General features: G+C 48.1%; 1 protein-coding gene across 11 annotated transcripts in view; it reads right to left on the bottom strand.

Annotated features, from left to right (window-relative positions):
• Positions 1 to 21,892, bottom strand: part of EXD3 (exonuclease 3'-5' domain containing 3) — a 244,883-nt gene that overhangs the window by 109,300 nt on the left and 113,691 nt on the right. For 10 of the 11 annotated variants that reach the window (XM_042835837.1, XM_042835832.1, XM_042835841.1 and 7 more), the window contains 6 exons: positions 10,130 to 10,296; positions 5,483 to 5,621; positions 4,903 to 5,116; positions 4,086 to 4,195; positions 2,872 to 3,082; positions 1,675 to 1,841 (listed from right to left, as the gene is read on the bottom strand). In XM_042835837.1, coding sequence (XP_042691771.1) covers positions 1,675 to 1,841; positions 2,872 to 3,082; positions 4,086 to 4,195; positions 4,903 to 5,116; positions 5,483 to 5,621; positions 10,130 to 10,296 — 1,008 coding nt within the window. The remainder of the gene's footprint in view (positions 1 to 1,674; positions 1,842 to 2,871; positions 3,083 to 4,085; positions 4,196 to 4,902; positions 5,117 to 5,482; positions 5,622 to 10,129; positions 10,297 to 21,892) is intronic. The other variant, XM_042835835.1, reaches the window with a different exon arrangement.

Raw genomic sequence — 21,892 nt, 5'->3', positions numbered from 1 at the left:
ACACAAAGCTGAGTGATGCAGCTGATACAACAGAAGGAAGGGATTCCACCCAGATAGACCTGGACAAGCTTGACAAGTGGCCCCATGTAAACCGAGTGAGGTTCAACAAGGCCAAGCGCAAGGTATAGCAGTTGAGTTGGGGCAATGCCAGCTATGAGTACAGATGGGAGAGGAATTTGAGAGCAGCCATGCAGAGAAGGACGTGGGGGTCCTGGTGGGCACAGAGCTGCACACGAGCAGCAGTGTGCGCCCGCAGCCCGGGAGGCCAGCAGCACCCTGGGCTGCACCAACAGAGGGCTGGCAGCGGGCAGGGAGGGGATTGTCCCCCTCTGCTCTGCCCTCGTGAGGCCCCATCTGCAGTACTGCGTCCAGGCCTGGGGCCCCCGGCGCAGGAAGGACGTGGGGCTGCTGGAGCGGGTCCAGAGGAGGCCACGAGGACACTCAGAGGGTGCAGCACCTCTGCTGCAAAGACAGGCTGAGGAGCTGGGGGTGCTCAGCCTGGAGGAGAGCAGGCTGCGGGGAGACCGCACTGTGATCCTCGCGTGTTGAAGGGGGATTATAATCAGGAAGGAGAACTTTTTACACAGTCTGATACTGACAGGACGGGGGGGGAATGGCTTTAAACGAGGAGGGGAAATCTAGATGAGATGTTAGGAAGAAATTGTTATCCAGAGGGCAATGAGGCCCTGGCAGTGTTGCCCACAGAAGCTGTGGATGCCCATCCCTGGACACATTCAATGCCAGGCTGGAGGGGGCCCTGGACAGCCTGATACAGTGTTTGACAACCAGACCATGGCAGAGGTGTTTGAACTGTATAGGCTTTAAGGTTCCTTCCAAAATAAGCCATTCAATGATTCTATGAGTCTACAGAAGGTAGCACTGCATTCACATTTGAGAATATTTGGAAAGAAACACAGACCAGTGAGTCTTGTCTGTTAATAAACAAATCTTGCTTCCTGCAAACGTTCTCATAGGTGCATAAACAATCAGATGTCTGCATTTTGAAAGTAAAACTTTGTTACCAAGAGAGAAGGACAAGCCATGTTCCAAAATAGTTCAGCATTCACACAGCTGCAAGTTGCCAACTGAGTTTTGAAGTTCGGCCACAAGGTACGATGCAGGGGGGAGGACAGATCCAGAGTGTGCAATGGTGGGCTGGGGGCCAGACACAAACCATCAGCAGAAAGACTTTTTGATGAATTGTTTTTAATTTAGCAGACTTTTACTGCGTATGCAATAAAAGGGACATTCCCATTATGAAACCAAAGTGTAGAAGTTCAGTTAAAAGCAAAAGTAAGGAAGCCAGAGTTTTGAAACCTGATTAATGCAACACCTAGGCTACAGCATTCAAGCCCACACCAATGAGGAAACAGAGAAGAAGCATTTCTACCAGCAAAGTAAGCTGGATTATGCCACACAGATCTGCACCAAGGACAAATTCGCAAGGACAAATAAAGCTAAAACTGCAGGGAAAGCCAAACTGAGGTATGCAAAGGAGGAAATACATCTTAGTCGTGAAGGGGAGGAGCAAGGAAGATATTTGCTGCAATAGTCCTGAGAACAGACTACAACCAGGCATGCCAGGCATAGCTAATATTATGACTGAGAGACAAAGCAACATATGATTTACAGGGGTCTTGAGCAACATGCAGCCCTTTGAAGCTGTTTACAAACCTGTCCAGAAGGTGACGGTACCTCTTGTTTATTCAGCTGCTTCTTTGCCCTGGGTTTTACACTTGCTTTTCCCACCAGACTTTCAGTCAGGTCTGAACTCAGACCAAAGCTTTCTGGATCCTTACACAGTTTCTCATAGACCTCCAACAAGCAGTATGCATCTGAAGCTGAAAAAAAGCAAAACATGAGTATGAGCTGGATTCACTCAAAAGTCAAACAGACTTCCCAGTGCAAGGAAGAATCTTCATCTTTGTAAATTCCACTTACTAACATTATACCCTGTACTCTTTTACTGCACAATCACAAAATAGACGCAGAGCAACTGGAAAAGTGACAGCCCTCTGTTACCTCTGCTCTAACGTAATGCAAATTGCAGTGTGCCTGCTTAAGCACCAGGTAGGACAGCTTCTGCCAAACCATTTTACTCTCCATTGTTCCTGAGAAGTGGTTTGCCCATGGTTTATTACGGCATCTCAGCTATGGGAAGGCAGCTTCCCCATTAGATGCAATATCTTAAAAAGCAATAAGTGAGCTGTTTGCAATCACCTGCCCACACGCACTGCCATGCGGCCTCTGCTCCGCGCAATGGGAGCCAAGTCTCCAAGCCAGTTTTACAAGTCTTAGTGATTAACTTTTGTGGGAACTGTGTCAACTTCAAGGATAGCCGAGCGAACAAAGGGCTGGTTCGCTTCAGCAGGCTGTCCTCTGATGCCTCAGGAAAAGATTTAGACTCAGACTTCTGACTCTGGGGTAATCAGCACTAAATGCCACCGTTGCCTCCACAGCACAGATCCTGTGCTACAGTCTCTGACACCACGTCTACCCACTTTTAACTCTAACAAGCGCTTCACTGTGACAAATGAACACAGCATTTGTTTCCCAGAAAGGCTGTGAAATGAGGCAGAAGGAAGTGGACTTTCTTCCTTTCATTTACTGAGAGGAGTTTCCACTGGGATGTTTCATCAGACAGAATCTGCAAAGCACAGGAATTCCTTCATAAGGGAAATAATGAATCACTGGGCAGTTTAAACTTCAACCATTAAAACCACGTCCACAAAAGGACAAACAGAACATGTGCTGGCTGCTCCACACAGGAGTGAATCGCCATTTGCCGCTTAATGATTTTACTGGTGACAGACATCAGACAAACACGGCCTCCAAGGGAGAAATGCACCTTGAGGCAGTCAGTGAGCAGACCTGCATAGAGGATCTGTTCCTCCCGCAGTGGTCGCTTCTCCCAGTTAGACATCTGCTCTGTTTTATCTAGTGGTTTTCCCAGGACGTGTTGCACCAGGAGGCTGAGCCCTTTTTCTGGCTGCCTGAGCCCTTCATCTTCACAGCTCTGCTCTGGGGGCAGCGCATCGACCTTCAGGCTGCCCTTCTTCCAGTCAATGGAGCTCTTTTGCAGCTGATGGAAGGAGAAGGATACAAAACATGTGGTTATAAAACAAATCCTACAACACCTCCTGTTTCGGTGGGTGGGGACTCACAGCAACCCTATCATTTTTAGATCTTGCCTGGCACACTGAATCCCATTGTCACAGACAAGGGCTGGGGTGGCATTAGATACATAAAGCTTCTGATTATTTGCTTAACAAATGCTTTTGCTGGAAAGAAATCCTTCCTTCCTGAGAAGGAAAAGATGTTCACTGTCTGACAACATCGCATCCCAGCAGCAGGGTTGTGACTGAGGCTCTCTGGAGGTTTGCAGGGGTACTCAGGCAAACTAAAGGCTGCTGAACACCACCTCAATAAAAGCACAGCAGTGGTTCGGCACCTTTCTCCTCCTGGATCCAGAGGAAAGATCTTCCTGCAACACAGTGGGCAACAGCCCTTCTGAAGTTGTCACTACTCAGATAAAAATGAGCCAGTGCTTTTGCAGGTACTTCAGACACCACTGCACTTCCCAGGTTAAGCTCTCCATCCCAAATATCTGGGTCCTCCCAGCCAGAAGCCTGAAATGTCCTCTGCAAATTTGACCCATTGAAGCGGCTGTCCTCAAGAACTCTGCAGGTCGCTGAGCTGCTGTGTGCTAACCGCAGACATCTGCATCTCAGCTGAACAGACACTGCTGTGCTGAACTCACCTGCAGCGCCGCGTTCAAAACCTTTCCCTAGTTGAATGGAGCTATGTCTCCACTTGGTTCCATTTTTCCACAGCTCACACAAAGCCTGTGAAAGGTTATTAGTATACCAAGCACTAACTTTTTAGTTGATGAAAACTGAATGCTTCTGTTTTGCTACAGAATCAGATTTCCCTTGAAGGTCAGAAACAGAAAAGGTCTGTTCACTCACTCAGCCATCTCCCTGCCAGTGCAGGATACAAAAACACAAAGCTGTGAAATCATGCCAGTTATCTACCAGGGCAGGCAGAAGACACAATTTGCCATGTTTTCAAGTGTTAATCCTTACTAGTTTGTCTATTGTGAGTAGGTCCACTACGCTTTGTGACTGCTTATCCATGCCTTTCAAAGTGGAGCATGTGGCTGCAAGACTGCTAAGGTCTCCAGACATCCCATAACCTGGAAAGGAAAAAATAATCACATGATTAGCAAAATTCAAATTATGGCTAACATGCTGCAGCTTTTTCTAGTTTGAAGACAAAATGTTAATGATATCTATATATAAACTTTGGTAGAAAGTCTGTTTGGATAGAGAACATTGCAGACTTCCAATCTTTCCTGATCCTGAGACAGAACAAGTGGATGAAAAGCGCTGAGTTTAAGCTCAGTTTTGTTAAAATCTGCTAGATCAGGGAAAGGTGAACAGAATAAACTCCACAAGCCTTTAGCCTCTGTGAACTTCAGAGGATGGATAATGAAACAGCCCTTGAACTCCTCTGCAAAGGCTTCCAAACAGGGCCTAAAACCAGCGTGGTAAGCTGCAGAATGTTGGTGTCCAGCAAGTCTGCTTTGGGACAGGCTCAACCAATCCAGAAAACACAGCTTCCCCACACATCTGAAGGTCAGGGTTTGGTATGGAACTAACCAAGACAATCCCAAGCCTGAGTGGGGAGGCTAACTTGGAAATCTAGCTCAAAAAAGGGAGATATCTACCATTACCAGCCATCCCGTTCACCCTGCTTATTCATATAGGCAGTCTTTGAATACTCAGGATACAAAAGTCATCCCATGCTAACTGGACTGAGAATGACAACCCCAGCAGGACCCAGGCACTTCACACAAGCTGAGCTGCCTTCAACACCTGAGGCAGGGGAGAAGCACGTTACCTAGTTTAGTGATGGCTGCATCTGAGTAGAGCCTCTGGATGATATGGGGAAGCTTCTCTTTCTCACCCTTGACTTCAGCTTGCTCAAGGAGCCGTGGCAAATCGAGCAGGAACACCTCATCCCTCACAGCGAGTTGAAGGAGGGAGACGCGGGGCTTCCCGACCATGCCAAACGAAGGCCTCCACTCCATGTCGATGCCAACAATCTGCCCAGGCTGCAACACAGAAAAGCTTTCTGCACTTGCAGACTGTCCACGCTTAAAAATCGCCTGAACCACCTTGAAAAACAGTTACTACCCAGGATACACGTATTGCTTTTTCAACAACTGTGTCTCTTTGCAGGGGTGCAAATGACACCAATCTCAAGTGACATTCACAGTTCACTCAAAGTACACCTGTGGGGTTTCCCTGCCACAGCAATTCCCAGCATGCTACCCAGGCTGACAAGCCTACAGGCCTCACTGCAGTCCTTGACTTGAGGAGGGAGGTGTTAATGGCACCCATAAGCACTCCCATGTACCAGCCTGTTACGCATTTTCTGCTCCCTTATCTTCCGGCTTAAACACCACAGTAATGCTCACCTGCAGCACCTTTTCACAGCATTGCATCATATCTTCCCAATTCTGCAGTAAGTGAATATTCGCACGTGGAATAGGAAGCTGGTAATAATCCTTCTTCTTAACCTCTTTGTAATTCTCTTCTTTGGTTGTCTCTTCTACCCTGCACAGAAGCAGATACAACAGCTTTAAAGTATTCAGTGAGGGGAAATGCTGGTTTGGAGGAACCCTGGAGAGCCTTAAGCCCCTTATTTCGCCCTGGCCCTGCATTTCCCCCCTGACACTCCACTCTTTCTCTTACCTCTTCTTTCCTCCACTTCCCTACAACTTCAGTCTCCTTCATCCTGAGTCACCTCCTCGTTTTATTTCCATAAACCATCACTGAAATGGCACTGTCTGAGATCTCGCCGTGCTCATGTACTGTATCCACAGCAGAGAACAATTAAATCAAAGCACCTGTGACAGTCTCAGTCCCTGTCCCCAGTGCTCTGCTCTCTCCCAGAACTGATGAAGTGTGGATGACAACATTGGGCAGTCGCTTCCAAGTTGACAGAGATAACACATTTTAGAGATACAGCCACTGGCCCCTGAGGTTAACACAGAAGTCCATTAGCTCCTGTGGTGTGATGCATAACAAAGTCAACACAGACCAGCAATGCATCCGGTCAGGAGCTTCTCGCTTCCCCACAGCATAAACTGGCTCAGAACAAGAACCTCAGGCTGCTCCACGCTAGGATCACTCCCAGAGGGAACTGGTGAGTCTGTCTCACTGTTTTTGTAGCAAAGGATTCACGTGTTGCCTGCTGCCATCCATCTTCTTCCTTCTCCATCCCCTTCCCTGTAAAATGACCACATGAGCAGAACAAGAACACGCTGCCAGCTGACCCACAGAACACGTGCCTTGGTGTTCAGATGTGCCACACAGAGATTTGGTGTCTGCATTAACACTGTGGGCCTGTTGGGAAGATGCCTGCAGGAACGAGCTTACTGACTGCCCACAGCAGATCTCAGACAGCATTCTGTCCTTACAAAACACAGCAAAGCCTCCTGGAATGGCCTCATAGCTGAAAGTCAGTGTATTGCTGCGGCGTCTCAGCCAGATGATGCAATCAGAGGAAAGAAGCTAATAAAAATATCCAGCTATTTTGGACATGTCACAAATTTCTGGATAGTCTCTTTCCCATAGAGACTTGAAATGGGTTATTATTTGAGAAAATATTGACTAAGCTTATGTTTAGGGGACTGTGTGACTAATTTTGCATCAGTGCAGCTTTCACTGTACAAACACTCCTTTCCATGCATTTGTGTGCACGGGGAAGTCAATATTTGTGTAAAATATTTGATGAAGGTGTGCAGTCTCAGGTCTCCAGGAATATTCTCATCTGCAGAGCTCAGGAGGGACATGAGCTGCGGCCAGTGGAGAGATAATATTATTTATGTGCAGGTATCACCTTGTCCTCTACAGTGTGAACATCCTCTCTGGCAACCTGCTGCACTGTTAGCTCAACAAATAATAAGGCAGACACTGTTTTATTAGGTTCCATGGCTCCACTTTTCACTTACAGTAGCTATCGCAACCAGATGAGCAAAACTGCAGCAACAAAGGATTTTGCTTGTCTGCTACAGCTTCGCATGGATGGCAGAGCACCTGCTGATCAGTGTGCCTTCACTCCACCCGCACAATACTGAGGCTTCCTGGAGCAGAGGCATGCCCTGAGATTCCCGACCTCTTTGGTTTTTATCTCCTGAGATGCACAGTTTGTGGCTAGGTCACACTCCTGTTAACCACCCCTCTGTGTTCTGAGGGATTACACGTCATGCAAAAACCTCCTGGCTCCCAGCAGGCAGTCGTGCAGCTTCAGTAAGGGGGAGAAAGCAGCTCCACAATGCATCAGATCTAAGCAGAACATGTCCTTGACAGACAAGTTTCCTGTGCTCCAAGAAAGCCATGTACTGTTTGGAGAAGTGGGTCTTTGTGGACAGTGCTTTCAGTGTGAGTACATCTGGGTCACATAGGGCCTGAACACCAACCCGTGCAGCTCCGCACTGGGAGAAAGATCAGATCCATGAACTTCAGCACGTGAATTGTTAAAGTGATCTCCTCCCCAGTTCATTACCATTAAAAATAGTGATACATTATGTACTCATTCATCTTCTAATTAAAGCAAGTTAATCCAAACTATACTCCTAAACTATGACCTTTTAGCCAAGAAAAGCTCCGGCTTTTTGGTTTCTTTTTTTTCAGAATCACCTCTTCCGGGGATGGAAATCTGCTCCAGTGCTCTAGTGCTGAAAACAAGACACCTGACACTGAACTTGTTAGAGCAGGTAACCTTGCCCAGTCTCAGGCTTGCTCTGTTTAATACGGTCCCCTTGGCGAGGGGTCAGCATTAACCAGGCACCCCAGAACAGATCCTAACTGTTGGAGGGAGTTCATACATCTGACATACAACATCAGTAGGAAAGTTCAATGCTAAGAATATAAGGTAAGAGGAAGAACCCAAATCGTGTGGATGGAACTGCACATTCTGCAGCAGCATGTGAGAGCCTCAGACAATGTGGAGGAGCAGAGGAGGAAGAGAATGCACCCTGCCTCTGCTTGTTGCACCAAGCAACTGGTGCTGAACTGGGGCTGAAAGCTTCCAATTTGCTACCAAAAGAGCAGTGATGGTTGATCTTCTGCTGGCTTTAATCCTTCCCAAACGGGCAATGTGTGATGCCAACTTCTCCAAAAGGCCCCACAACCCATTTCCAATCTCAGATTTCCATCACGTGCACTGCAAAGTTCAGCCCCATACATGAACTTATTCCCTCATGTTACTGGTTCCAAGGGTTATGTTTGAAGGATGCTAAAGATATGAGCTATCAGCTTGTACAAAAATGTAAATAGTTACCTCTTGGGAGTGGTCAAGATTTTCTCACAAACTCTCCTCTAATCTCACCATGTTTTTGAACTAGAAACACCAATCTCCATGTTAAAAAATAACAATCTCAAACCCAACGCCACACTTCACAATTGAGGACAGAAAGGTAAAACAGAGGCACCAAGTAAGAAGGGCTGAGTCCCAGCACCCTGCAGTAAGGTGACTGCCTATAAGAGTGGAGTCCTAAGGGACATAATGCACTGTGGTTCTGCTGCTTCTTTTGTTTTCTGACAAAAGCCCTGACTCTACCTGGAAATATGCAACTGCTCCTCGAACGTCAGCAAGGCTTTGAGCTATGCTCCACCAAAACCACACAGCCACAGCTGTCCTGCATTTGCATTGAGTGTTCAGGGATTGGTGCTCTTCTGCGCACAGAATCCAATTAGATAAATTCCTGCCCTTCTACAAGTAGAGAAAATGCTGCTTGCAACAGGCCAGCAAAGCGACAGTAATTACTCTGACCCCAAGGGCTGTGGTAGCCTGCAGCCTTGCAGGAGTTTGGTGGTGAACATGCATGGGCACAGAGGCTGCCAGCCTGGGTTCACAGGACCAGACCTCACCCAGCCCGAGGTTCCAGATTTCCTGGGTGAGATCCTGAGAAGAGCCCACATGCACCACCTGCAGTCTTTGCAGTTCCTCAGGACTTGCAGGAGCCAGCAGCAGTGTGCAGATCTTTCTGCAGGAAAAAAATGCTTTAAGAAATAGTGCCGAACACGACACTACCTTAGAGATCTGCTTTAAAATGCTTGTGGGCAGAGCCATTGAAGTGTGGCAGAAACACCCTCACTCATGAGTAGAAAGCAAGCAACTGAGGCTCAGCACATTATACCCTTCTTCCTCCATACAGCACAACTAAGCGACTGGAGGACGCTGCTGCACAAGGAGGACGTGGGGCTGTTAACTCCAAAGTACACAGCACAGAACATCCAGAAGACACAGAACCAGGACTGCAAAGCTTTGGTACACCTTCACATGGAGCGCACTGTGGAGATCAGACAGCCTCCGTTGGCTCACCTGCTGCATGGAACATGGGGTTCCAAAGCAGGAGGGGAACTGTGGCACTGCACTGTGGGGACTGCATTAGAGGAAGGAAGGGGGACAGAAACTAACCAGAGGGCTGAGGGCATCTGAACATCACTGGGTAGATTTGTGCCTGAGAGTCTGGTTTCATCAAATTCTATTAACACAACTCCTCTAGGATCATCAAAAATCCCCATTACTTCTCACAGTGTTGGATAAAGCAAAACCTCCAGACTGGGTTAACAGCTGTCAAAGGAGGAAGCAAACAAATATAATTAGGAAATTTTGAGGAATTTTAAAACTACTTTGTTGTCCATAAGTCTCCCAAAAGACATTAAACCAGGTTAGAGTGCAGTGGGGGATGCAGAGTATATGGAAAACATGCAATCAACTCAATAAGGTAAATGCATGTTCAGATCCTGCACACACCATTTCATTTGTGCTGGTGATCCGGCAGAGAGTCTGAAGACCCCTCCACAGCAGGAAACAACCTCATACAGCTTCTAAATTCTCACGAGTGAGCTTTAAGTGCACCTTTCCAGACAATTCCAGGCATATGAAAAGCAAATGTGCCATGTTTATCACCAAGATGTGATCTCACTAAATGGAGGAAGTTTTTGCAAAACTATCTCAGCAAGGAAGCACTACAGCAGATCATTTTAAGCAAATACACAGTCCTTGTGTGATAAGTAATCTACACTGAAGAGGCACAAAACGGGGTATTTACCTCTCTTGGATCTCAAGCTTTTGAAGCTCATCAGCCACTTCAGAAGGCAGCATCTCCTCAGGCAAATTGCAGCGTTGTGCCCATCTTGCTGCTGCGTTCAGATCACAGTACCTGAGCAGCAACTGTATCAGGTGCCCCTGAAGCCATCGATTCTCTCCAACTGTGCTCTGGAAGGAATCAGAGGTGAAGAGATGTCACTGCAATGTCCACTGTGGTGTATCTCACCCCTCTAAGCAGAGACCATCCTCCCAGGGGCTCTGAGTTAGTGCAGAGAGGAGCAGGAATGCCTGCAATGCAGGACTCGCACTATTCAAGCCCAGAAAGTGCTGCACCTCTTTCTGCCAGGAGACAGAGCACATCTGGATGCCAAGAGCTTACCAGGCTCTTTGGATTCTTCAATAGCAAGGCAGCTCTGAACTGTATTTGTATATTGTATTCAGGAAATATCTGTCTGAAAGCCATGGGTGCAGCAGAGATAAGTGAGGGTAAAGCAACACCATGTAGCCAGGCCGGTGGCTAGCATATTGTTTGGTTGATCTCAGACACTAATTAGATTCAGCACCATCAGAAGCAGTGACTGAGCAGTGAGTACAGCTCTTTGGGCTCATCAGCCAGCTAACTGCATGGCTTCTGGGTTGATTTACATGCTGTGTGCACACATGGGTCTAAAGGGATGCTGATGTGCTGGAAAAGGCCATAGGATGGCTGCAGATAAGACAGCAGCATTGGGCCTCTCCCAGCTTTGGGATTACCTGCGTGGATAAACAGGACTCTACAATTTGTAAGTCACATGTGGGTTCAAAGCAGGACAAAGCAAAGCTTTCTTGAGCAGCACACTCTGATGTTCACTGTGAGGATAATGCTCATTGCTCAGTTTGCACACCACTGCTGTGAAAACAGGGCCACCAGGTCCCTTCTGCAGCAAAATGCAGCAGATGTTAAGCAGACATCCTGCAACACCAGCAAGACCCAGCCAGCACAGCCAGTGGGTCCAGGCAGGCAGTGGTCCCCTCCTGGACCGGAAATCGTTTGCTCTGGAAATCCGACTTTAACCCCACTGATAACAAGAGGTATCCAGAGCAGATATTTCTCCTTTAGTATCTATTCCAGGTCTCTGTGGACATGATGACTGGCTTATTGCTTACACAGACAAACACAATCTCAAGTGTCACTGCAGGAGCCTGAGTTATGCACACCTGCAAATGGGGAAGGCCGTTTGAGATGTTCCCTGTCCCCAGATGTTTTCTGGTGGGAGTGAACACAGTGTGCATGTGCCTGAGCGCATTTCAGAGCTCAGAAGAGCACAAGCACAAACTCACTGCTGCCTATGGCTTAATCCAGTGGGGAAGCACAGCTCGTTGCTCACGCTGGCACCACGGAGCTGCCATGAGCAGATGAATAGGGCCCACAATAGTCTCCACTTTGACACTCAGATCCACCAAAGCTCTGTTCTCTTGTTCACCACCCTGCTGGATGCTCTTCAGGGTGCCGCGACGCAGCAGCTGTAATAGGAAGTTAGGGTGTGGTGATCCGACAACCAGGAGAGCTGCAGGGGGTGGCAGCAACCCCTCCTGCCCAGCCAGCCCACCTGTGCTCACACATGGCTCAGAGCCACCGCAGCCAGACCCACATTCCTCCAGACAGCCCTGCTGACTGATTTACTCACCCATATCCCTTAGAAGTTAATACTGTCAAGGAAACTTAATTGCTACAACAAGTTGAAACTCTACACGGCGGATCAGGTTCTGCAGATATACAGCTACACTGCTGCTAGCACTACCAACAGGTATTTTTTAGGGTAGCAAAAGGCCACAGGAATGAAGTGCCCAGGTGTGCACATTACTGCTATCCCTCCTTTGCTGCCCCACCAAGCTCCCGCAGGTCAGAGGCTGTTCCCAGGTGTGGGCACCTTGCTTTTCCTCCCCTGCATGTGCCAGCAGTGCTGGGTGGTAACGCCGGGGCCACGGGGCCTCATTCCTCACATTCCTTCAGTAACTAAAAGGTGAGAAGTTTTCTTCAAAGCAGACAGCCCTGAGCAGAGATCAGGAAACAAACCTGGCGACGGCCTCGAGGTAAAGGAAGGAAGAAAAACAAACAAACAAACAAACAAACAAACAAACAAAAACGCCCCAAACCAAAAACCCCAGAGAGGTGTTGGAGGGGGCACAGGCCTGGAAGAAGAGCCACGGACATCTGGCATCCCAGGTAGTGCTCACAGGAAGCCAACCTGCCCCTAAAAACTGTCACCTCAGCACCGTGTCTGTGCCCTGCCACTTCACCAGCTGCCACAACGCAGCTCTTCCCATGGGTACAAGGAGGACTTTCACTGCTGCTCCTCGGAGGCACAGCAGGAGCAGTGCCAGCAGGATGGGGGGAGCACAGGGAGCCCAGAGCTCGGCTGCAGGGGGGAAGCAGGGAAAGGGAGACACAGCGATGGGCAGTGCAGGAAAGGATCAGCTGCCACACTGCAGCTTTTGCACTCCACGTTTCCTCCCCCCTGAGCCCTCCCTTGGCCATGCCAGCCCACACACGGCATCTCACATCTCTGCTCCATGCAGCTGAGCTCAGCCAAGCACCTTGGACAAGAAGGGCGCTGGGAGAACTCCTGCCTGCTCTGCCAAGCCGCTTCTCACAGTCCTCCCCAAAAGAACATATTTTCTTATTAACATTACAGAGCAATTCCCTCTTCTAGGTTCCCCTGTGTCCATCCCATTGTCTTTCTGTCTTTTCTTCCTACAACACAAAGTCTTTGGGGGTGGATCTCTCTTCAGTTCAATTGTTAATAAATCTCCTCGTGTCAGCTTTATTTCTGGAAATAATGAGGTGCAGATCTTTTTCTTTTTTTAATGATAACAGATTTATTCTTTCAACCACAAAAACAACTCTGGAAAGAAGGTTAACGTCTCCAGAGATATTACATCTTGCACTCTGAAATGGAAAATAGCTGTGTTTGTTATTTGTTGTTTCTTTGAATGAAAAGAAATAACATTGCTCTAAAGGGGAAAGGCTTCCACCGCAACAGCTCAGCAAGGAGCAAGAATGTTGAAAGCGGTCCCACAAGACGTGGCTCCGGATGGAGGGACAAACACTGCACTTGGGGTGACATTTCATGCCTTTTGTTTTTAGGACACATGGAGAGGAAAGCGGCGCAGTGGTTTGATGAGCATCAGCCACACATCCTAGTGAGAGAAGATGACTGTACCAGGAGGCTTGGTTACTTCTGTGGGTTCTAGACGTATCATACATTCTTTAATCCACACAAAATGCCTGACACCACCAACAACCCATGATTAAAGCTTTCCAAAATGACTGCTGCAGATTACCTACTTGTAAATCCAGTTCTTCCCCAGCCAAACGCCTCATACAGATCCTAGCAGTCAGTACAGAGCAAGGCCAGCAATGCCACAGAATCATGGAATACCCTGATCTTAACCCATGGCACAGCAATTCCTCCACTGCTATTGGTAATGTGGAATTCAAATACACAATATCTATTCTGGAAGTCACCCTCAGCAGCCCTGGGTTACTTTCATCTGTGTGAGTTGAGCTGCATTTCTGCCTGATACGATTCTCCACTTTCCCCCAGTATCTTTAACCAGTGAAGTTATTCATGCTGCAGTGACACCAATATTTGCAGCTAGATTTTAATTTAACTTTTGAATGTGTTGGCCAATTTCCTCTGCTATTCAGAGCTGCTAGAAACAGCAGAAAAAAGTCCTGCTAACACAGAGAAAATGTCACGTAGGATATTTAGACCCCGACACTGTAAGGGAGGGGAAAGTGAAACCTGAGCTCGGAAGGACAGAACTGCTGTAAGCCACGGAGGAGGTGAGGAGCACTCCTGGGGTCACTGCGATGCTGCAGGTGCCTCCAGGTTCCCCGGAGCATCCTACCGCGATGTCACTGTTGCTTCATTTGTGATGGAGGTTTCTGCATTGCAGTGGCACCGTTAGTAACTCATTTACGGAAAGGATTTACAGCTGGGAGCGGAGCGGGGACCCCGAGCGGCACAGCGGCCTGTTCCCCCGGCGAAGAGCATCCTGACCTGCAGGCGCCCCGCACCGACGGCTCTCGGCTGAGAGGTGCCAGCATCGCTCGCACTGCAGTGCAAGGCTCCGTGCGAGAGCAGCCGGCCGCTCACCCGCGGGCAGCGCACAAAGGCGGCAGCATGAGAAAGACGGACTTTCTCACCACTTGAGCTGCGCTCTCTCTCCCAACGCTGGCTGCTCAGATGCACTAATTTAGGAACCGAAGAAGAACAAAATAGCCTCCATTCATATCCCCGAAGACTGACTTTCAGATAGCGATCAGTGCGTCATTGACAGAGCCACACTTCAGTGTTCTGGAGGCCATTACCACATCAATGGCGGGGAAGTGGTCTTTCTTCTCTCTTTCAACACAGCTTTGGCAATGGGCTCCCTGGGGCATGTTCACACTACCTTTGTGTATCGTGAGCCCCGGCTTCCCAGCCTCCCCGCCATCAGCTGGGGAAGACGGCTCTTTGAGAGGCCATTCAGAGGAGCCTAACTTACCATATCGCTCGGATCAAGGCGAAAGCAACGACGGAAGACAACGTGCCGGGCTCCCCTGGAGGAGCTGCGTGCTCCTGGGACACCTGGGAGGAGCGCTTGGTTGTGAGCCCCGGCCGGGGCTGCGCTCGGACTGCTTCCCCTCTGCAGCCCTTACGATCTCACCCGTGCAGCTTGTTGCTCCGAAGTCCAGACGCCGCATCAGACGGTGGCCAGAAGAAATGCGAACGTCTAGCTTGTCTGTTAAAATTCACCGGGAGACCTGCAAGCCCATCCGTGGCACAGCCAGGGGCTGAGGGAAGGGCTCCTGCCCTCTGATCTGTGCGTGGAGACCACATCGGGACATTGTACTGGGACTCGGAGCCCGGTTTTGGGATTCAGGGCATGGTTTTGGGACTTGGGGTTTGGCTCTGGGACCCGGGGCTTGGTTTTGGCACCCAGTGTAAACAAGAAGCAGATAAATAGGAGAGAGGTCAGCAGGGAGCCCTGAGCTGCTGCTGGGCTGCAGCACTGCACGAGGAGCTCGGCTCGGTCAGCCCAAGGAAGGCTGAGCTGGCGCTATGCAGGAATATAACTGTGCTTTTCTGCTGTACCACGGGCTGTCAGGGAAAAAAACAGAGGCGGAGCCTTTCAGAAATGACAAGTAGGCACTTAAGGGAGCTTGCAAGAAGGAAGGGGTCCAACTTTTTACACTGTGTGGTAGTGATAGGGGGAATGGCGTTAAGCTATAAGAGACTTAGTTGAGATGTGAAGGGAAAATCCTTTCCTCAGAGGGCGGTGAGGCCCTGGCACTGCTGTCCAGAGCTGTGGGCCCCCATCCCTGGAGGCACTCGAGGCTGGGTTGGATGGGATCCTGAGCAGCTGAGCTGGTGGGAGGTTGGAACTGGATGATCTTTAAGGTCCCTTCCAATTTAAGCCATTCTATGATTTTATAGAGGAAGAAAAAAGTGAGCGTGCCAAAGCGCTGAAACAAATCCAGGGGGGCTGTGGAGCCAGGCAGGGCCCCCACCTTCAAGCTGAAACTACTCTGGTTCTGTGATCAGTGCTGCCCTGCCCTGCATCGCAGCTGTTCTCTTCACAAAGACACGCAGCTTCTTGCAGCAACGGCTGCTTTCAAGTCCCCAGCACCTCGCCAGCTGAGAACACCCAAGATCTCGTCTAACCAGAGTACAGGATGGCCCTGATCACGCTCAACAATATGACATGGAGATCCAAAATACATTTCCTGCATTGGGATTCTTTCCAAACTCGTAGCAGGCAGCCCCTGAGGGAAGTTCTTCGTCCTCGCCAAATGAAATCATCATGTCTCCAAAATCTGTTCATCCTGCCACGGGCGAGAGAAGGTACAGAGGTAAAAAAATGAACTCTGCTTTCAAAGTTGGAACTGAAGAGTGAGCATTTTCAACAAATGTTACGCAAGAACTTGAGACTTAAAAAAAACAACAAAAAACACAACTCTGAGCAACTGAGCAGCTCTTCACAGCAACCATCAGCCAGCTCAGAGCTGTGACAGATGAGCCGACTGCTGCTCACAGCTCCACGTTGTAGGGCACATGAAACTTCCCACTTCAGAGATAAAAAAGTTCTCCATACAAAATTTTACTTCTCTGAATCTGACCCAAACATCGCAGCTCTAGTAGCCAACCAGAACACAGGTATACAGCAAAAGGGTAATACTCTACAAAGTGCTCCCAGTATGCCCAAGGAAAGGTCTGCCCCACAATCCCCCAGCTGTTTCAGGATGCCAGGAGATTTGGGAAAGAGAGCATCATGATACATGCGTAAGACTAACACACAGCATGGGCTGAATCCTCACTGATGCCCTCCAGCATATGGACACAGCCTCTTCAGTGCTGCTCTGAAAAATCTGCTCTTACTGTCTGACCAGCCGCCACTGCTGGGCCTGCAGAATGACATTAGCAAACGATTCCACTCGTCCATGCTTATGCATCTGTCCCTCCATTCATGTCACTGTCTGTGTCAGCCAGACCTCGCAGGAGGGAAGGCAGCCCAAGCCAGGTGGATGTGTTGGCCAGTGACTCCTGGGCTGGGCCAGGGATCACTTCATGGTCCTCTTCTGTTCAGTAGAGTAGGTACAGCCTGACACTTTGAGGGACTTTCGTAGAGGGAACATCAGAACTTCTGTCTTTTTAACCCATAATTAACTCACATTCCTTATCGACATCCCACAACAGTTCCAGGTATATGGATGCACAAAGTCTGGATGCGTTCACCTGCAGTACTTATCCTCCCCTCCACTACTTGCTCAGGGAATGCTGCAGACATATGTCCTTATGGGCTGTAGAGCCAAACTAACCCTATTCAGACAGGGTCAGTTATTTGAAGAAAGAAATAATTACATGGCATCCTTAAAAATCCAAAATGAATACAATTTCTTAACAAATGGACTGAAAATTCTTTTTCACTACTGCTGCAGAGGCATCTTCTGAATTCTAATCTAACCCTGGCCCCCAGATTGCTGAATATTATTCATCACAGGGATCAGCAAAGGACCATGGACTTGCTCCGAATAAATAAGCTGCTCAGTTTTTATATGCTTCCAGATTTCTCACACCTCTTGGTCCCACGATGGCAGGCTGGAGATATTTTCTGGGAAGATTCCAGCACTTGGCAAGACTGAAGATGAATGAGGATGGGGAAATGGGCCAAGCTCTTTCAGAGTGCAAAGTAATATGTTACTTATCACAGTAGATGCTTTGTCTGAGACCAATAACAGTGCATTGAAGACAAACTGGCATCCCTTATCTTCCCAGTGTATTCTGAAGTAGCGTTTATCTATCAGACTTTTGTCATCCTGTCACACACACACGAACAAAGTGTCACGGTGGCAAACAGCCAGTTGCTCCCCAGTTTAAGAAAGCGAGGGCTCCCACCATACATTGCACACTGTGACCTACGCTGCTACTGGAGTTCACCCAGCCTGATCTTCTTACGATCCAACAACACTCCCCTGTTCCCTCAAGCCTAAGAGGGTTCATATACTTGCCAAGCACTTTCATAAACTTTCTACAAATGTCACCATAACATAATTCTATTTTATTTTGTGTCTTGAAGCATGAAATCCTGCGCAAGGAAAATATGGCGCTTCCTGTTAAACTATGACCTAGCAGAAGTCTGAGGCCGCCTGAAGGATCGCTATCAGAACGTGATTATTTCAAAATGCAACTTAGCAGAAGTGTCTGACATCCACTCACACCACAGGATCTGTCTGCAGGAGCTCCACTCCAGCTACAAAAGCACAGCAAGGACTGCAGCGACAGCCACACACTGCCAGAGAACAACGGTGTTGTGGGGATGAGAACAGAGAGTAAAGCACTGCTTCACTGCAGGACTGCGAGAGCTGCAGATGTGCCAAGAGGAAGAGCCTGCAGGAACAAAACCACTGTCGCTGTGTCTCCTCTGCTGTGAGGCTCAGCATTACACTTAATCAGTTTATCAGGATGCAGAGCAACTGAAGCCACCACGACGCCTTCCCATTTGTCTTGGAAAACCATAATATTAATCCTAACAAGCTAAACCAGTATACCAATTAACCTAACCAATCGCTCAATTAAGTGTTCCCATGCACAGTCACATGCGTAATGAGAATTCATAAACTCCTTTGTAAGGAGAGGTGGAATTCTGTTGGTTCCCAGCAGGGCAGGAGGATTCATTGCTGGTGCCCAGGTCAGCTCCACACAGCCAACGCGGACTCAGCAGAACCTGTTGGTAAGGGAAGAGCCTTGCAAACCTCTTTCTCCTTCTCTTGCTACTCCACTCTCTCTGCTCAGGTCCAAATGCTGTTACGAAGGCAAACAACAAAACAGGAATCCCCCAATACTTTGTCCTGCCTCAGCCTCCCATGGGGCTCCTTCCATACCACGCTGTCTGGATGCAGCCCTAATGCCTGGCAATGCCCCTCTGAGCTGCACTTCTCGTGTGGAAACAGCTCCATGAAAGACAGGTCATCAAAGAGCTGCAGGTTCTCAGCTGCATCACTGCCTCAGTGAGAAGGCCTGCAACAGGGGGCATTTTCTATTGAGGAAATCCAGGTGAATAAGTGAAAAGTTGGCGATGGAAATATTTGTTTGGGAGCCCTCACTCCTGCCATCCTTGGCCGATGATAAATAGACACCCGCAAGAAAAACGTGGGTTACCACTTATTTTACCCATCGCAAACCCCATCTGGCTCAGAGCCAAGGCAATAAAGGTATCTCTGTGGGATCTTTACCAAAAGGAAAGCTTGGCAGAGGCTTTTCCTCTCCTTTAATCTCTTTTGGTGCATTTATACTCCCAGTGATTTTTTGTTCTGAAGGAGAAATACTTGAGAGGGTTGACTGAATGAACTCTGAAATTCACACCCCGGCAAATTGGACTGATTTCCTAAATCCATAATTACAACATTCCTCAGAGATACACATTCTTTCAGAGAGAACAAGAGAAGATTAGTTTCCTGTTTCTTCCTATTTACATGACTTCTCCATCCAGAGGAGCCTTTTTCCTTCTCAAACAATCCTCTGTTTATGTGGTTCCCCTCTTGGCAGGGAACTGGTGAACTAATCTTGCCTAGAAGTGCAAGACAGCCACACTATCAATTGCAAATGGCCCAGCCATCTTTGTGAGAGGCAGCTGATTTGCACAGGCCTTTACAGCCTGGTATCTACCTGTGGGAGCACTCAGGCAGGCACCGATCGATTACAGGGTTTTCTAAATAAGCTGGGATGATTACTGAATGACAGGGTAGCTTTACTGTTGGCCGGATAAGAACATGGGAGTGGACCTGTGCTGTGTGTGAATATGTGCAAAGCTTTGGCAAATGGGCAGTCTGTCTTCCTGTGCTACCATAGGAAGTAGAAAGCTCAATGTCTCGTCCTCTTCTTTGCCTGTTTCTGCTGGAGGAGCCACTGTTAGCACTCCTCATAAAATTCCCTTTGCATTAGAGCAGCAAGAACAAGGATATTTGTTTGCTTGAAGCTCTAGACAGTGACACTGTCCTTACTTTTTCTTTGTGGCACAAATCCCTACATCTGATGCAGTCTGGAGTCAGTAAAAGGCATCCAGGAAACTACCACCACAGACTCCTGATGTGGCTTTCAAGCACCTCGATGTCCCACACGTTCCTATAAAGTTCTGAATGACAGTACTTCCTGCATTACCCACAAAAGCAATGTTTTTCCAATTTGGTTGAATTAAGCATCCCACCAGGGCCTATCGGTTGAGTCTAACAGCTTGCTGAAGGTCTCACTCTTTAATGTAGCGCTGACCTTTCAACCTACAGCCATAAGCCAATTACCCTCTTTTTTATACCATACCAAATCTCTTTCTGATGAAGCTGTGCTTTTGAATGAATGCATGCCAGTGACAGAAATGTTATTATGCTGCTTAGCAGCAAGCTAGTGCTGTCTGGCTGCAGGAGTTTTAAGGTCAGAAAGCATCTCTAACATACTGAAACAATTCTAAGAGTAATTTTTTTCCCCAGGGTTCTCTCCAGTTCCCTTCTCTTCAGTCTCTGGTGCTGTGTGTGTACATAAAGGCTATTTGGACACACTTTTTACAACGGAGGTGCTGGGCTCTCAGATTAATTCCTTACCAACAGCTCACTGAAGCAGGAGATGGACACTCAGATCCCACAAGCCTCTGCTGAATTCCCAGAGCTTGGCCCTTGTGGACTCTTATTTAAGCAAATGTGAGCTGATTTTCCAAGGTTATTGAACAAACACATCTCCCACCCCTCCAGAAAAACTTGCAGCGGACTTTGTCTTTCTGACACTTTCATGGACACCATGGAAAAAAACTGTCATTATCCACGGCTCATTTGCACCTAACATAAAATTCCACATAAAATTCACATAAAATACATCTGTATGTTTGTGCTTGACCACAATTTATCTAGAAATAGCTGGATTATAAATAAAACGATGATAAGGGTTATTAGGCACAGCTGCCCTCCAGGTCTGACACATAGCAGTCCTCTCTGAGATGAGCAGGAGGTAACACACAGGTCTTTATTTTCAAGCATATATATATCGAACTTTGCTAACTTTCCTCTAGATAGGAAGGTACGGAAGGCACAGCATCTTTGGCCTTTCCCATGTATTTCCCCCATAACAGCTGTAGTTTGTTAAATGAGAAGTTCCCATTTCTTTTAGAACAACAGTGCTAACTTCATTAGTAGAGACACATATTTTACTGCTCTCCATGCAGAAAGCAGAATGTAACTGAAGAATCACGCTATGCTTTTCCAGACACATCCACGGATGTCCCTGTTTTCTGCATCAGCCCTGCTGGTGTTTCAGCTGTCAATAAGTGCACAGCGCCACTTACAAACTGAACTGAAAAACAGAAGGAAATCCTGACATTGCCTGCTACTTGCACTGCCCAATTTCTCCATGCTTTACTATCCCCCCAGGTACAATATTCTCTTACATCATGTTGTGGCTCTATGGTCTCTCCACAGACCTCTGATAAGAGCAGTAAACGTTCAGAAAAAGGGCTGGGGCAGAAGCAGAGGAGTTGGTTGCCAGGATCAAGAATGGAAACATTCCCACCATCACTGAGCTGGTGACCGTCCTCTGAGCAGGGGACAAATTGCAGGAAGAGGAATGGGAAGAGCAATGAGAGCAGCATGTGGGAAGGTTTCAACAGATAGAAAGCTTCACTCCAGGGACCCCAGGGACAGCACCTGAGCCCAGCACAGGGCAGAGCTCTGAGCAGTTCCTGAGCACTGATTCCCCCCACGGCTGTAGGGCCAGGAGCCAAACCAATCACCCACCAGCTCTGTGCCCGCAGGCAAAGAGGCCATGCGCACTACTGAGGGCCGCCACACGGCGCCTGGCTGAACTCCTTCTGGTTTCTACCTTCCAGGAAAACAGCCAGTGTAGATTTAACGTCTGAGTGATGAAATCCATTACATCCCTGAATAAACAGTCCGCTCAAAGAGAGTGAAAGGTAATTTGACAGGCAGACTTACACTGCAAAACACATCGTTTATTAATCACCTCCTGAATATAATTCCCGTTTGCACTGCAGAGATTGCCTAATTCCCTACAGATATTAAGTTACTTACACTACGGGGACACTGCAGTATTCAAAACAATCTCCAGCCAATTTAAAAGTTTGCCTCAGCTCAGGGCTCCTAGGGAAAGACACCAGATATGGCTATTTGCGAAGAGGCCTTTCTGACCTCTTGTTCTTATTAAAGATTCCCCAGAGAAGGATTATTGGCCAGGTGTTC

This window comes from Centrocercus urophasianus, unplaced genomic scaffold (assembly GCF_019232065.1).
Source record: "Centrocercus urophasianus isolate 14NV4802_14NV808 unplaced genomic scaffold, USGS_Curo_1.0 seq_55, whole genome shotgun sequence".
In the NCBI taxonomy this organism is placed as follows: domain Eukaryota; kingdom Metazoa; phylum Chordata; class Aves; order Galliformes; family Phasianidae; genus Centrocercus; species Centrocercus urophasianus.
The sequence above is the reverse complement of the archived record's forward strand: the minus strand, read 5'-3'. Positions and strand labels throughout refer to the sequence as shown.